Source organism: Tupaia chinensis, unplaced genomic scaffold (genome assembly GCF_000334495.1).
Source record: "Tupaia chinensis unplaced genomic scaffold, TupChi_1.0 Scaffold000272_1, whole genome shotgun sequence".
Lineage (NCBI taxonomy): Eukaryota > Metazoa > Chordata > Mammalia > Scandentia > Tupaiidae > Tupaia > Tupaia belangeri.
In genome coordinates, this window is record NW_006159754.1 from 7,944,786 (window position 1) to 7,959,787 (window position 15,002).

A 15,002-nucleotide genomic window follows, 5' to 3' on the forward strand; every position below is an offset into this window, starting at 1 on the left:
CTCAAGGATTGAATTTGTGGGTCCTTACAAAGATCTGCAAGGTCAGCGGATTCAGTTCAACAGCTGTCAGCTGAAGTTGGCCTAATAACTCACACTAGTGGGTTCTTGGCAGCAAGGGGCAACAGACAGGGAAAGTGTTACCAGAAAGCAGACGATGACAGGTGTGAGACACTCCCAACAGCAGCCAATAGAAAGGGATTATCCTAAGTAGCATGTCTGCACCAGAGAAATCCTATTCTCACGTTGGCATATGCAGACTGCATGGGGAGTTCAGTTTTCCCACCTTCTTAGACGCTAGAGGAATAAGGCTCTCTGCTAGGAGAAAGCCAGGACCCACAGGGCTCTCCACAATTCTGAGCAACAATAAAACAATGCTGAAGATCCATTTGAAGACAATATTTGGAAGTGATAACCAAGGATGTCAATGATTTCATTCTAGCTGGATTAATAACTAACCCAGTCTGGTCCCATTTTTAGGGACCAGCAGTTGGTGTAATGGCTATATCACTGGACTCCTATGTAGTCAACCGCTGTTCGAGGCCTGGACCTGGTGGCTTAAACCCATGCCAGGTGCATGTGAGTGTGTGCCCAAGATCCCAAGAGGACAATGGAGGAGAAGGGATTGTGGCATGGCCATCCCCCCTGGAGGGATGATTTCTTACTTTCTTTCTCTCTGTCTCTCTCTGTCTTTCTGCCAAGTGCACGTATTCTATAGCAAAAACCTCTCAAAAAAATAGAAAACAAACAAACAAACAAAAACCTTTCCATTTTTAAATTTTATCCTGTGCAGAACCGAGGGGTTGAACTTGATGAACTATGAAATTTCTTTAATAAGTTGAATAATTTTATAGCTATCTAATAGCTGATAAGTAAGTGGATTAAAGGAAAAACTATCAATCATATATTTGCTTCTATTAAACAAATACCTGTGCCAGCCAGTGGTTAAGGCATTGGATTCCCACATGGCTGACTCCGTGGTTTGAGTCCCATGCCTGGCAGCTTGTAAAACACACTGGGCACACGTGTGTATGTGCCCAAAATCCCTGGAGGAGAATGGAGGAGAAGGGATTGTGGTGTGGCCCTCTCCCTTGGGGACTGATTTATCATTTTCTGTCTCTCTTTCTTCTTCCTGTCTCTCTCCCTGGCAAACCAAAGCAAAACAAAATATAACCCTAAATCCCAATAGAAGATTATCAGAGAGACACACATGTGTGTATGCATGTACACACCCTTCAGAACCTGAGTTTCTGAAAACTTTCTTCATTTCCTAATCCCCACAAACTCTGATGGCATCCTGTTGTTTCTGATGAAAGATTCCATTATGCAAATATTTAGGCTAGGACTTTTAAACATCATGAACATTTATTTCTCTCCCAAATAACAACATCTAGAGAGCTCAAAGTACACTGTGTCCAGGCACATACTGCCACGATCGCTGTAGGCTCTAACTCTGAGGGATCTCTGAGCTAATTCTGCACTTACTTACGGTCTCCTGGGTTCAGTAGAACTGCAACCAGAAAAGGAGATAAAGCTCTTCTCATGGTGGTTATTACAAAGTGGCCTTGAATCTATCACAGGGTTCTCTCCATTTTAACACTCCTCTTTCCTCTGATGACACGCTAGCAATGAAATCCTCGCTTCTCAAACCTTCCACATAACCCTGCTACCTTGATCCAGAGGCTACAGTCCATGCAAAAGGTGTGAAAAAGAAATGGGAAATTTCCAAAGTCTCCAGACAAATTTATATGTCACAGAGCCCCAATGAATGCTGATGGAATTCAGGGAAATGGAGGGAAAAAAAAGCCACTTACTTCATCCACATGCCCAACCGCTCCATAGATCCTTGCCATTTGTCCAATGAGGTAGGGGGATCTGTCACCAATCTCTTTCAGCATTGGAAGAAAACCGTTCAGAGCCATTGGCTCATAGCCTGCTATCTCTAGGAGGATGTTTAGGATGATGTCATTATGAGTGGAATCCTTCAAATGCTTGATTAGGAAAGGAATACACTTCTGAACCACCTCCAAAGAGAGAGGAGAAAAGAACTGAATCAGAATCGACTTTAAAAACAAACATTTCATGTATTACATCTGAACTCAATGCATTCTATTACCCTCATTGGAACTCAAGCAACTATCCCAAAGTTTGGAATTTAAAATTTAAATATTTTTCATTTGTTGAAGAGTACAGTTTAACAAAATGCTCAGATGCTGCTATTCCTAAAGCAAGTTTTGATGTGTTATGTCTTCCTCAGCAATATTACACTTCCTCCAATCCCCATGAGAGCTGCAAGTTAAAGGACAATCTAAGTACATAATACTTATGTGAAAGGTGCCCACTGACATTACTCAAAGGCTTTAAATTGGAGGAATATTGTTTAGAATATTTCATAATAAAATCAGCAGGGAAAGATTTCTTACATTTTCTTCAGTTTTCTATGTTGATCACAAAAATCAAGATAAAATTGTTCAAGCAAAATGATACATCCTGTATTTCCACTACCATAATATTCATTTCTTGATTTTAATGCCTTTATAAATATAAGGCTGAAATAACTCTTACTTGGAACTGTAACTCTTTTGTGGACCAGAGTCACTATGTTAATACACAGACACATTGCAAATTGACTATTTAATGACTCGTTTTATCTGCTAAAATAAGAATTAGAAAGAGAAACTTGTGTTGGGACCAGCAGTTGGTGTAATGGCTATGTCTCTGGACTCTCATGTAGTCGACTGCGGTTTGAGTCCTGGACCTGGTGGCTTAAATTTACGCTGGGAACATGTGTGTTTGTGCCCAAGATCCTGAGAGGAGAATTGAGGAGAGTGGAGTGTGGCGTGATCATTCCCCCTGGGGGAGGTTGATTTCTCGCTTTCTGTCTCTCTGTATCTCTCTGTCTTTCTGGTGACCGCACATACCCCACAGCAAAAACCTCTAAAAAAAAAAAGAAAGAGAAACCTGTGATAACCAAACAGTAAAAGTAGAGGAGATTTGCCCATTCATATTTCTGCTATGTTTATTTCTTTTGCTTGCTGGTTTGCTTTTTCAATTTGTTACTTTTTTCGGCAAGATAGGCCTTAAATGTAGCTTCCAATATTAAAACTGAATCGAATGCACAATTCAGTCTGCCCATAATTGAATTCATAATTCACCCACTGCCAAAACCTGCTTCTCCCACCACAGCCTCTGGTCCCAAGTGTCTCCCTTCTCCATAAAGGAGAGGTTTTTGCTATAGGGCACGTGCACTCGCCAGACAGACAGAGAGAGACAGAAAGCGAGAAATCACCCCCCGGGGGGATGGCCATGCCGCAATCCCTTCTTCTCCATTCTCCTCTCGGGATTTTGGGCACGTATGCACACGCACCCAGTGTGAGTTTTAAGCTACCGGGTCTGGGACACGAACCATGGTTGACTACGTGGGAATCCAGCGACATAGCCATTACGCTAACTGCTGGTCTGGATGATGATTATAATTTTCTAGGGCATGGTGGTGCCCACTCTATGGCAAAAACCTATGGAGGCTGGAAGAATTGCGACATCAAGATAATTAGAATTTTCCTACATATAGATTTAGATTTAATATTTATATCTGGTACTTTCGGAAGAAATGAAAGGGTTCATTTTTGGTGAATGGCATACACAGTGACCAGTTTTATAATTGCTGCCTGTGCATTTGGGAGTATTTGAACATCCTGCAGGAGAAGCCATGACGGGGCCCTGGCACACATGGCAGGATGTCAGCCAGCTGCTGAGGGTCAGGGCAACACACTTAACCTGTGGCATTTAGACACGGAAAACGCTCACACATTTCCTGCCCCACTCTCTAACATCCCATTTCCGAGCCTTCACTCTTCAGGTTCTATTCCTGGAACACCAAGGTCTCTGTGATGTGTGTTTCAGTCATGTCAGTTTTATTTGTTTGCTTTTTTATTTCTCTCTAGGGGGCATGTGCATTTGCCAAAGAGACAGTGTGAGAAGAGAAAGCGTCCCTATGGGGAGTGGTCACACTGCAAACCCTTCTCCCACATCCCTCCTTCCTTTCCAGATTTTGGACCTGCACACCCATGTGTCCAGAATGTTTGTCAGGTCCCTGCGTCTGGGACTTGACGGTGCAGTTGGCCACGTGGGATCCAGCTGCTTTAACTACTAGACCACAGAGACATAGCCCTTAATTTATTTCATCATATAAATTCTAGCCATACATCCCAAGCCACATGAGAGCGTGTTATATCTGTGGCCTCATAAAGAAAAATTTTAAAAAGAAAGAAGGAAGGAAAAAGAAGGAAAGGAACAAAAGAAAGAATAGAAAGGAGAGGAAGAGAAAGCAAGCAAGCCAGAAACCTGGCTCAGGGCAAATCGCATTGTGTATATTTGCCTGGGCACAATTGAATTCACAGACGATCAGAGAGAGGAGAAGCCCCGAATACTGTAAACAAAGTAATAGCAATTTTACAAATGAAACAAAAGTTGATTATTTTCTATGAATTCCTAATAACCCAAAGTTTATTATGATGGTGATAAAAAAGCTAGATATTTCTTGAAGTTTATCACACACGTGAAAGAAATGTGGGCTTTGGAAAAATTATTCTTGGATTAGGAAGAATCTTGTGTTCCGAACTCAGGCCATTTCCTTAGGCTGGTGTCTTTAGGGCTGTCTCAGTGGGAGCTGGCTTCATGTCTCAAAGAAAGCCTTGTCTTCACTGAGGGCAGAATAGCCACGAAGGGAAGATAGATAGCTGGCAGAGGGCAGGCTGACGGGACCTCCCTTCGGGCTATCATCCCTATCTCATGGATGGCCAAAGGAACTTCAAACTGTCTTCCTTGACTCAAATCACTGTCCTTTCTGCTCAGCCTCCTCATGGCCACCAGGCTCATCATCCTAAAATCCTCCTCTGATCACATCAAGTCTTTCTTAGAGATTTCTGTAGATTTCTCGTGGTTGATGGCCAGAATTCTAGTGCCATGACATTCAAGGTCTTTCCCGATGGGAGTATCTCCTACCTTTTCCTCCATGATCCAGCTGCACGGCACCGGCCACTCACAGTGGCTTAAACACAGAGAGAAATTCCATGTTCTCAAATCCAGCAGTACATATCTACTTCTGGGAAGCCTTCCCTTTGGCCCACCTGAACATGCAGGACTCAGGACTAGAGTATAAACAGAGGCCCCCAAGGCACACACCCAAATACTCAGCAGCTATATAAAATGTTATATCCTTCTACCTGACGTATATGCCTTTAAGACAATCCAGAAGTTGGATTTCAATTCAGAATGTTTAATCTCTGTAGAGGAAACGGGGGAAGATAACCCTTGCCCCACCCCCTTCTTTTCCTTTCCTTGACTTTGCCCTACATGTGGGTACCTCAGCCCACACTTGCAGGCTCGTTTAAGCCACCATTCAGGCACATGGGGTTATACTGTTGGCACGACTTGTCCTTGGGAGAATAGACCTAATGACCAGAGCCTGCAGTCCTGCAAGAAGGCTTGAGGTATTGAGATAAGGAATTCCAGGGTACCAGTACGTGGACTGCTGACCAGGCAAGGGAGTGGATGGGAGCTGTGGGCACAAGTAGAGAAATGCCAGACCAAAGCTCGCTTAAGCAAGTAGCTGTGACTTCTCTGGCCATTCTAATAAACAGAATTAATCACTTCCTTCTCTGCGCCCCCATAGCATGCTGCTCACAGGTTTAGCATTTTGTCATTGAACAAATGGACACATTGAGGACACATCTTTCAGCTGTGGGTGTTTTGAGAACAGAGTCATCTGAAAACAGTGCCATAATTTAATTGGTGGCAAATGACATTTAAATTCTAATATATAGAATACAAGATAGAGCTTTTGTGTGAGCATGTATGTGTGTGCACCTGTGTGTGTGTACACACACACACACATATACTTACTCTTGCTCTTGTGCTTGGTCACACACTCCCAGCTGAATTAGTCCTCAGGTTGGAGCCAGCAGATGGCACAGTGGTTACATTGCACATGGTTGACCAAGGTTCAAGTCCTGGACCCAATGACTTGAAACTCACACCAGGTGCATGTGAATGTAGGCCAAGATTCTGGGAGGAGAACGGTGAAGAAGGGATTGTGCTATGGCCATCCCCCACCCCCAGGGGGTGATTTCTCACTTTCCCTCTCACTGTTCATTTCTCTCTCTGGAGAACACACACACCCCAAGGCAAAAAACCTTCATTAAAGAAAAAAAATTAGTCCTCAGGTTCATTTTCTCTTTCAATTAATTTGGCTACATTAAGAATCTCTATTATCTTGGGACCAGCGGGTGGCATGGTGGTTAAGGCACTGGACGCTCCCACATGGCTGACCACGGTTCAAGTCCTGGACCTGGTGGCTTGCTTTCTCACTTTCTCTCTCTCTCTCTCTCTGGTCAAATTAAAAATTAATGAAAGAATGAATAAATAAAGCTAAATAAATAATTTTTTTTAAAAGAATCTCCATTAATCTTAGGACCAGCAGATGGCATAGTGGTTATGTTACTGGACTCCCATGTAGTTGATCATGGTTTGAGTCCTGAACCTGGCAGCTTAAAACTCACATTGGGCACATGTGCATGCGTGCCCAAGATCCTGAAAGGAGAATGGAGGAGAAGGGATTGTGGCATGGCCATCCCCCCAGGGAATGATTTCTTCTCACTTTCTGTCTGTCTGTCTCTCTCTGTCTCTTCAGTGAGCACACGTGCCTTAAAAAAAAAAAAAAAAAAAAAAAGAATCTCTAGAAACTTAAAAAATATCACTCTCCTAGTAGTTTTCTAGTTTACTACCTACCTTGACCATACCATGAAAAAAAATACTCTGAAACTCATGGCTCTGCTCCAAAGACTGCTTCAAAATAGTCTATATATTCCATCACTCCATCTTCTTAATGTGCTATAAATGACTTAATATATTAAATAAACACCGAAGTGACCTCTGCGTATTGCCAGTCTGGGGGTGCTGTGTTAGGTGCTGTAGGATTAGGTATGTGAGTAGGAATGTTCTACACCGCTGAGAGAAAAATCCTAAAAAATGACTCTCTGCTCTAGGAATCAGACCACAAAAGCAGCTCCTCTGGGTCGGACCATTAATCAGTGAAGGGCTACACTTGTCACTCTTGTCATGCATCTCTGTGAATTTGGAGCTAGAAGCCCTCATCCTAGGGGTAATCACAGATGTGCTCATACATGTTACTGAATCCTGTTCCTTTCGTTGGCCAGACTACAGTATGGCTTTGGCAGCCAAGAATACAGACTTGATTCCCATGAAGGCCAGTTAGAAAACTGACCACCCAGCCTTTTCCTATAAATGGATCCTGAGGATTCTCTGGAGGTAATAGCCATGAATCACTAGCCAGAGAATGCCTCACTCCATCTGAAAAAATAGCTTTATTTTGTTTAAGAATTATTTATTTCACTTTATCTATTTATTTTTTTAATTTGCTATAGGACACATGCACTCGTGTGTGTGTGTGTGTGTGTGTGTGTGTGTGTGAAAGAGAAAGAGAGAGAAAGAGAGAGAGAGAGAGAGAGAGAGAGAGAGAAAGTGAGAAAGCAAGCCATCAGGTCCAGGACTTGAACTGTGGTTGACCCTGTAGGAGTCCAGTGTCTTAGCCACCATACCACCTGCTGATTCCAGAAGGATAGCTTTTTAAAGCTAATTTATTTATTTTTGGAGAGAGGTTTTTGCTATAGGACGTATGCACTCTCTGGAAAGACAGAGAGAGAGAGAAATACAGAAAGCAAGAAATCACCCCCGTGGGGGAATGGCCATGCCACAGTCCCTTCTCCTCCATTCTCCACTCGGGATCTTGGGCATGCATGCACATGCGCCCAGCATGAGTTTAAGCCACCGAGTCCAGGACTCAAACTACACGGTCAACTAGTCCAGTGACGTAGCCATTATGCCCTCTGCTGATCCCCCAAAAGGGTAACTTTTTAAAAATAGGGCTCCCGTGAGGGCAATGAATGTGGGAGGCGGACACATCCTGGACCTCACCAATACATGGACATTGATGCTGTGCCACTTTTGAAATCTCATAGGTTAGTTAGCTTTATGCAAAGAAAACATTTTTCCAAGGCCAACTGATGGCCCTCTAGTCCTGAGGGTAATCACAGATGTGCTCGTTCATGTTACTCAATCCTGTGATTACCCCTTAGTCCTGGAGAGCACGCAGCTGGTCACAGAAGGTAGGTGGTGAGAAGGGTATTCGAGAAAACATGAAACATTTTGGTCAAGTGTCCTCACTGGAAAACATTCTCATTTTACCTCCAAGTTACAAAGGATGTGTGTGTGTGTGTGTGTGTGTGTGTGTGTGTGAAAGAGAAAGAGAGAGAAAGAGAGAGAGAGAGAGAGAGAGAGAAAGTGAGAAAGCAAGCCATCAGGTCCAGGACTTGAACTGTGGTTGACCCTGTAGGAGTCCAGTGTCTTAGCCACCATACCACCTGCTGATTCCAGAAGGATAGCTTTTTAAAGCTAATTTATTTATTTTTGGAGAGAGGTTTTTGCTATAGGACGTATGCACTCTCTGGAAAGACAGAGAGAGAGAGAAATACAGAAAGCAAGAAATCACCCCCGTGGGGGAATGGCCATGCCACAGTCCCTTCTCCTCCATTCTCCACTCGGGATCTTGGGCATGCATGCACATGCGCCCAGCATGAGTTTAAGCCACCGAGTCCAGGACTCAAACTACACGGTCAACTAGTCCAGTGACGTAGCCATTATGCCCTCTGCTGATCCCCCAAAAGGGTAACTTTTTAAAAATAGGGCTCCCGTGAGGGCAATGAATGTGGGAGGCGGACACATCCTGGACCTCACCAATACATGGACATTGATGCTGTGCCACTTTTGAAATCTCATAGGTTAGTTAGCTTTATGCAAAGAAAACATTTTTCCAAGGCCAACTGATGGCCCTCTAGTCCTGAGGGTAATCACAGATGTGCTCGTTCATGTTACTCAATCCTGTGATTACCCCTTAGTCCTGGAGAGCACGCAGCTGGTCACAGAAGGTAGGTGGTGAGAAGGGTATTCGAGAAAACATGAAACATTTTGGTCAAGTGTCCTCACTGGAAAACATTCTCATTTTACCTCCAAGTTACAAAGGATGGGCACAACTTTTATGCAGAAACGAAAGCTCCACTACAATTCATATTTTGGAGGGTCAAAAACCTCCTTACTTAGCTTCTCCTTTCATCTGACATGAAAGTAATTAGACTTACATTGAAAGCCTTGCTCTCCATTTCTGATTGCTGTATTTCATTTTCCTCTGTCAGTAAGCCCTTTTTCCATATTTCTTCACATTCTTCTTACCCACCATTTAATTAAAGAATAGATGAGAGAGGAGGTGAGTCTCACCCCCAATAATCAAGTGTAGGCTCTAAGGAGCTGAAGGAGGCAGAGGGAGGGGCAGTGATAACATGAAGGCAAGGGCTGGAGGCAAAGAGGTGGGAAGTTTCCCTGTTACAACTTCTTCCCACCAGTTAGGATCTGGCACAGAAGGGGGTCCACTCATACCTCTATCATTGCTTCCTAACACCTGGCTTCTTCATTCTGGGATTTACACTCAGTGCCCACAGTAGCTGTAGGAATCTGTCTTCACCCTTTGTTCATTCCCTTTAATTCTCTACCTTCTCTTGTCTGGCTCACCCTCTGCCATCTCTGCCATGCCTTTTGCTATGTTCTCTGCAACTCCCCTTTGCTTCTCAAGCCGTGGCCTTACATGCTCCATTTCTTCCAGTGGATAGAGGTCAGAAGATTTTATTGGCTAGAATTAGACTGGGTTTATGCTGTAGCTTGACCTTACCTGTTTGTCTTGGGAAAGTTACCCAACTAATGACAGACCCAGATTGTCTCTACTTGACTCCTCAGGAGAGGAATCCAACTGTAATGGCTATCGGAACACATAGAAATGATCCATATGAAATTTAGAGGCTGATAGAGCTAAGGAAATGTGAAAATTCACCTCATCAAGTCACTCCTTGGTACCACGGCAATGGTTAACCTCTATAAACCTTCTTTTCTCCATTTACTAAACACAGAGCTTGCTGTGGGAAATAAACAGGTAGTGTCTGTGAAACACCTACATAGTGCCTGGTAGGTAATAGGAGCCTGGTCACTATTAGTACTCACTGTGACCGGCTCTGAGAAAACTGCTCTCTGTAGGCTTCTCGAGTGGCATCCGCTCAGTCGCTTTCCGCAGGCCAAAAGAGGAAAGAGTTGGAAATGACAGGGCTTGGCTTCAAAGTCCTGCACCTGCCTTACAGTATTTTGCCAGTGTGATAGGGGGCAAGTTAGCCTTTAAGAACATTCATTTAAATTAGTATAGAAGAGAAAAAAAAATCACAACCTAGAGTTGTTGATAGGACTTAATGAGATATTAGATTAAAACAAAAGTCCTATGTGAGTGATCAAGTTCTTTGCAAATTTAGGTACTACTATGTTTTTTACATCCATGTAAGTAAATATTCATACAAGGCTTCTATATGCTAAGTACTACACTAGGCACTGGGGGTAAACAAGATGGTTCGCATAGATTAAACATTTCCATCCCGTCAAGGTGGTCTAGAAGGAGAGAAATCAGCACTGACAAGTTCATTACAAAACAAAACATGCTATAGCAGGGCTAGGGGAAAAGAGGTTGGAGATTATTTCTAGCAGGAAAGTGGCATCTAAGCAGCTCTCTAAAGGACTGGAACAGTTAGCTAAAAAGGGGTGTTAGTGGTGAAGGAAGAACACTCCAAGTGGAAAAAATAGCATATATGTAAAGGCTCAGTGCCCTGAGAGAGAGTACCCATCAGTGGGTCCCTAGGACTATAGATACTAGAGGAGTCCTATGAGGCCATGAAGTGATGATAGACCTGGTTTTATTTAGCTTCAAAAGCTCTTTTCTGAGTCTCCTGGAAGCCACAGATGGTCCATAACCAGGGGTCTGACAGGAACTCTTTGAATGTCACATGCAGAATCATCCTCATCCTCACTCTTAGACAAAACTTTATAAGGTGGAGTGACCCCAGGTTCTTTTTCCCTCCCTGTTCCAAAAAGTGAGGCTCTACTTGGCTACATTTACCTCTGTGCCTGAACTTCATCTCATGGGAAATAAGTTTTATTAAGTTATACTTCCCAGATCCCCTTGAACTTTCCGGAGCCCACCTTTCCAAAAATCGTTTTGCTCATGTTCTCAGGCTATAGATAAAATGGTACATTTCAAAGAAACCTGGATTCATAACAGAGGTCAGCTTCTTCTGTTATTAAACCAAGTTTAGCTTTTTTTTTTTTGAGAGATTTTCGATATAGGGCGCGTGCACTTGCCAGACAGACAGAGAGAGACAATAGAGACAGAAAGCGAGAAATCACCCCCCAGGGGGGATGGTCACGCTGCAATCCCTTCTCCTCTATTCTCCTCTCGGGATCTTGGGCACGCACGCACACATGCCTGGCGTGAGTTTTTTAAGCCACCGGGTCCGGGATGCGAACCGCAGTTGACTACGTGGGAGTCCAGCAACATAGCCAGTACGCTAACTGCTGGTTCCCCCAAGTTTAGCTTTTTAATCACTTCTCTCTATTCCATGTATCATCTGGTCTCCAGATTCTACCTGTGGTAGGCAGAGTAATAGCCCCTCAAACATGCTGCCATTTGTAGCAAAAACAAAACAAAACAGAACAAAACAAAACAAAACAAAAACACTGTAGATGTGGTTAAGTTAAGAATATTGAGATGGAGAGATAATTCTGGGTTATATGAGTGGCTCCAATATAAGCACAAGGACCCTTACAGGAAAGAAGGAGGAGGGTAAATATCAGAAAAGGAGTTATGAGGAAAGCAGACGAGAGAGTGATGTGAGCCACCCCTTGGAATGAGAGCAGTTTGAAGAGCCTGGAAAGGGAAAGACAACCAATTCTTCTCTAGAATCTCCAGAAAAAATCTGCCCTGTTACCATTTTGGAATCCTAAAGAACTTGAAGATCATTTTATTTGTATTAAGCCTCTATGTTTGTAGCATTTTGTTACAGCAGCGATTTGTAACTAATACATCTCCTCATCTGTGCCCACTCACCAAGCCTCCTTTCATGTGATCTAAGTATCCCTCAACTCTACTCCTCATCTCAAACTCTGTGGTACCTTTTTTCAGGCTTTCTCTTTAATCTTTTCCAAAATCGACTCCTGCACTTGTGATTTGTAATACATTCCCTAATTTCCTCCAGCACCTTGTTAGATCTAATATAGACTGCCTCTCACATGGTCAATGTCTTTATTCTTACTGTGTTTTTAAAACTTCCTTATTTCCTCTAAACTTCCTGAATTGGCAGTTCATTTAAACTCATATGGTCATTTCCTAACCTTTCCTTCCATATGCAATATGCAGTAAGTGACTGTCTCCAACCAACCCACCTTAAAAGATGCTACCTGGGTCATTGGTAAGCCCTGGCTGCCAAGTCCAAGGTCAGGTCCCATTGGAAGTCTCCTTTACTTCCCTAGCCTTGACCCTGTTGAGCCTCTTTTCCTTACCTGGAGACCAGAGCACCTGTCCTGTTTCTTCATGTGATTTGCTCTCTTTGTCTATTGTTCATTTACTCATTTCTTAATTTAAAAAATTTTTATTAAAACCATAAAATGTGCCCAAAACTATACTAAAAAATACATACAATTATTTAGACACAAGTTCTATGCATCTTAAGTAGTATACAGTGCACTGAAAGAGACAAATGTGCAGTAATAATTTAAAAAAAAAAGAATTCATACCAGATAGCCCAGAGGTCTCGAGTCCTCTACAGCCTCTAGTCTTGCTAGACCACTCAACGTGTGGTCCCTGGAGCAGCAGCAGCAGCACCACCACCACCACCTGGGAACTTGTGAAAGTGACATAAGTGGGGGCCCCAATCCTGACCTACTGAACTGCAATCTCTAGGAGTGGAGACCAGGCATTGGTCAGTCTTCTTGGTCTTTTCTCCTGAAGACTCTTGTGAAGCCTGCTCTCCAATGTCCATGATTCCCAGTTCTACTCCACTTCTTGAAAATCCTTTCCCCCCTGCTCCACTGGCACAAAGCTAGGCATTCCTTCAGTGTCTGGTCCTGATGCTGTTCTCTTTGTGGGACTTTATGGCATTTATTTTCCCTGAAGACAGAATTCATTACTCCTTCTTCTTTGTTTATATCATTTGCAAAGCGCTTGCATACTTTTCATTTAGTTTGGGTCTATGAATGTTTATTGAGCACCATCAGATATTGTGCACAAGTCCAAGATATAAAAGAAAAGAGGAAATCATTTCTTGCCAAATGGAAATTCAATCTATTTTTGTTAATTATGCATATCACCATTCTTGCCTTTCTTTGGATAATTTGGATATTGGGTACAAATATTCCAGTTTTCATGTTAGTGTTGACTGTTTCTTTAAGAGGTTGACATTGATGTTGTAAAGAAATGGACCATAGATAAAACCATAATTGATATAACTGTGGGTTGATCATTTATCTATGTCATGCAGACATGTTGGTGCACACTTTCTAGTAGTTATTTCTTTAAAAAAATTTTTAAAATTTATTCATTCATTTATTTTTAATTTGACAGAGAGAAAGCAAGCCACCAGGTCCAGGACTTGAACCATGGTCAGCCATGTGGGAGTGTCCAGCACCCTTAACCACCACGCCACCTGCTGGTCCCTGTAGTATTTATTTCTACTTCCCACTCCCTGAGGGCCTCTAATTTTTGTCTGAGTATCCTCTGGTTCAGGAGATGCTCTAGAAGTAGATCATGTGTCCTAAACAGAAAGAACATCAAGACATTTGCTAGGATGTTGGTGGTGGTGGTGGATGTAAGAGAGGCATAGTGCATAGAGAGCCCTAGGACTTCTCTTGGGAGGACAGGGAGAACTCTTGCAGACATGGCAGCCAAAACCTAGAAATCAAATCTGAGAAATGGACATAGAGAAGCTGCTCTGTTCACAGAAGGTGATCCCTTGGATCGAGCCTCATGTGATTCTTATCTCCTGGCACATTAGCTATAAATTTCTCTCATCGTTGAAACCATGTTCTGTTACTGATAATCACAAACATCCTACTTGAATCTCTTTTTTTCACTCCAAAGAATAACAGCCGACTTGCTATATATAAAATGAGGCTTTGCTCTCACTGTTGACTGATTTACTCAGAAATCCGGTCATGTGTAGGTCTTTCCCTTGGCCCTACCTAAGAAATGACAGATTACTAGAACTGTATGACCACATTCAATTTTTGCTAAAGCTACCCTGCAGTGTTGCTTTTCACTGCTGTTCCTGTGATGGTTAACTTCATATGTCAACTTGACTAGGTCACAGAATGCCCGTATAATTGGTTAAACATTATTTCTGAGCATGTCTATGGGAGTGTTTCTGGATGAGATTAGCACTTGATTGGGTAGACTGAATAAAGCAGATTGTTCCTCCAATGTGGGGAAGCATCATCCGATTGGCTGAGGGCCTGAATGGAACAAAGGTGAAGGTAGAGAGACTCCTCTCTGCCTGATTGCTTGAGCCACAACAGGAGTCCTGCACTCAGACTGGACACTATTGGCCCTCCAGTTCTCAGGCTTTTGGTGCTGACTGGAAGTATGTTTACACTATCAGATATACTGGCCTCCAGGTTATGGATGACAGATTATGGGACTTCGCCACCATAACTGCATGAGCCAGTTGCTCACTGTGTGAGTGTACACACACACACACACACACACACGTACTTCTAAAATTTTATGGAAAAATGAAAATTAGAGTATGAGTTTATTTTGTTGTAAAGAAAACTTGAAATCCATGTGCAGTTTTTTAAAATAACCTTTTTTTTTTTTGGAGAAGTTTTTGCTATAGGATGCGTGCGCTCGCCAGAAAGACAGAGAGACAGAGAGATAGAAAGCGAGAAATCACCCCCCAGGGGGGTTGGCCACGCTGCAATCCCTTCTCCTCCATTCTCCTCTCGGGATCTTGGGCACGCACCACATGCGCCCGGCTTGAGTTTAAGCCACTAGGTCCGGGACTCGAACT

At 42.9% G+C, this 15,002-nt stretch overlaps 1 protein-coding gene across 4 annotated transcripts in view; it reads right to left on the reverse strand.

Annotated features, from left to right (window-relative positions):
* VEPH1 (ventricular zone expressed PH domain containing 1) overlaps positions 1-15,002 on the reverse strand; it is a 213,475-nt gene that overhangs the window by 126,069 nt on the left and 72,404 nt on the right. For 3 of the 4 annotated variants that reach the window (XM_006149776.3, XM_006149777.3, XM_027772380.1), the window contains exon 6: positions 1,812-2,021. The exons of the other annotated variant lie outside the window; for it this stretch is intronic. In XM_006149776.3, coding sequence (XP_006149838.1) covers positions 1,812-2,021 — 210 coding nt within the window. The remainder of the gene's footprint in view (positions 1-1,811; positions 2,022-15,002) is intronic. 4 annotated transcript variants of the gene reach the window in all.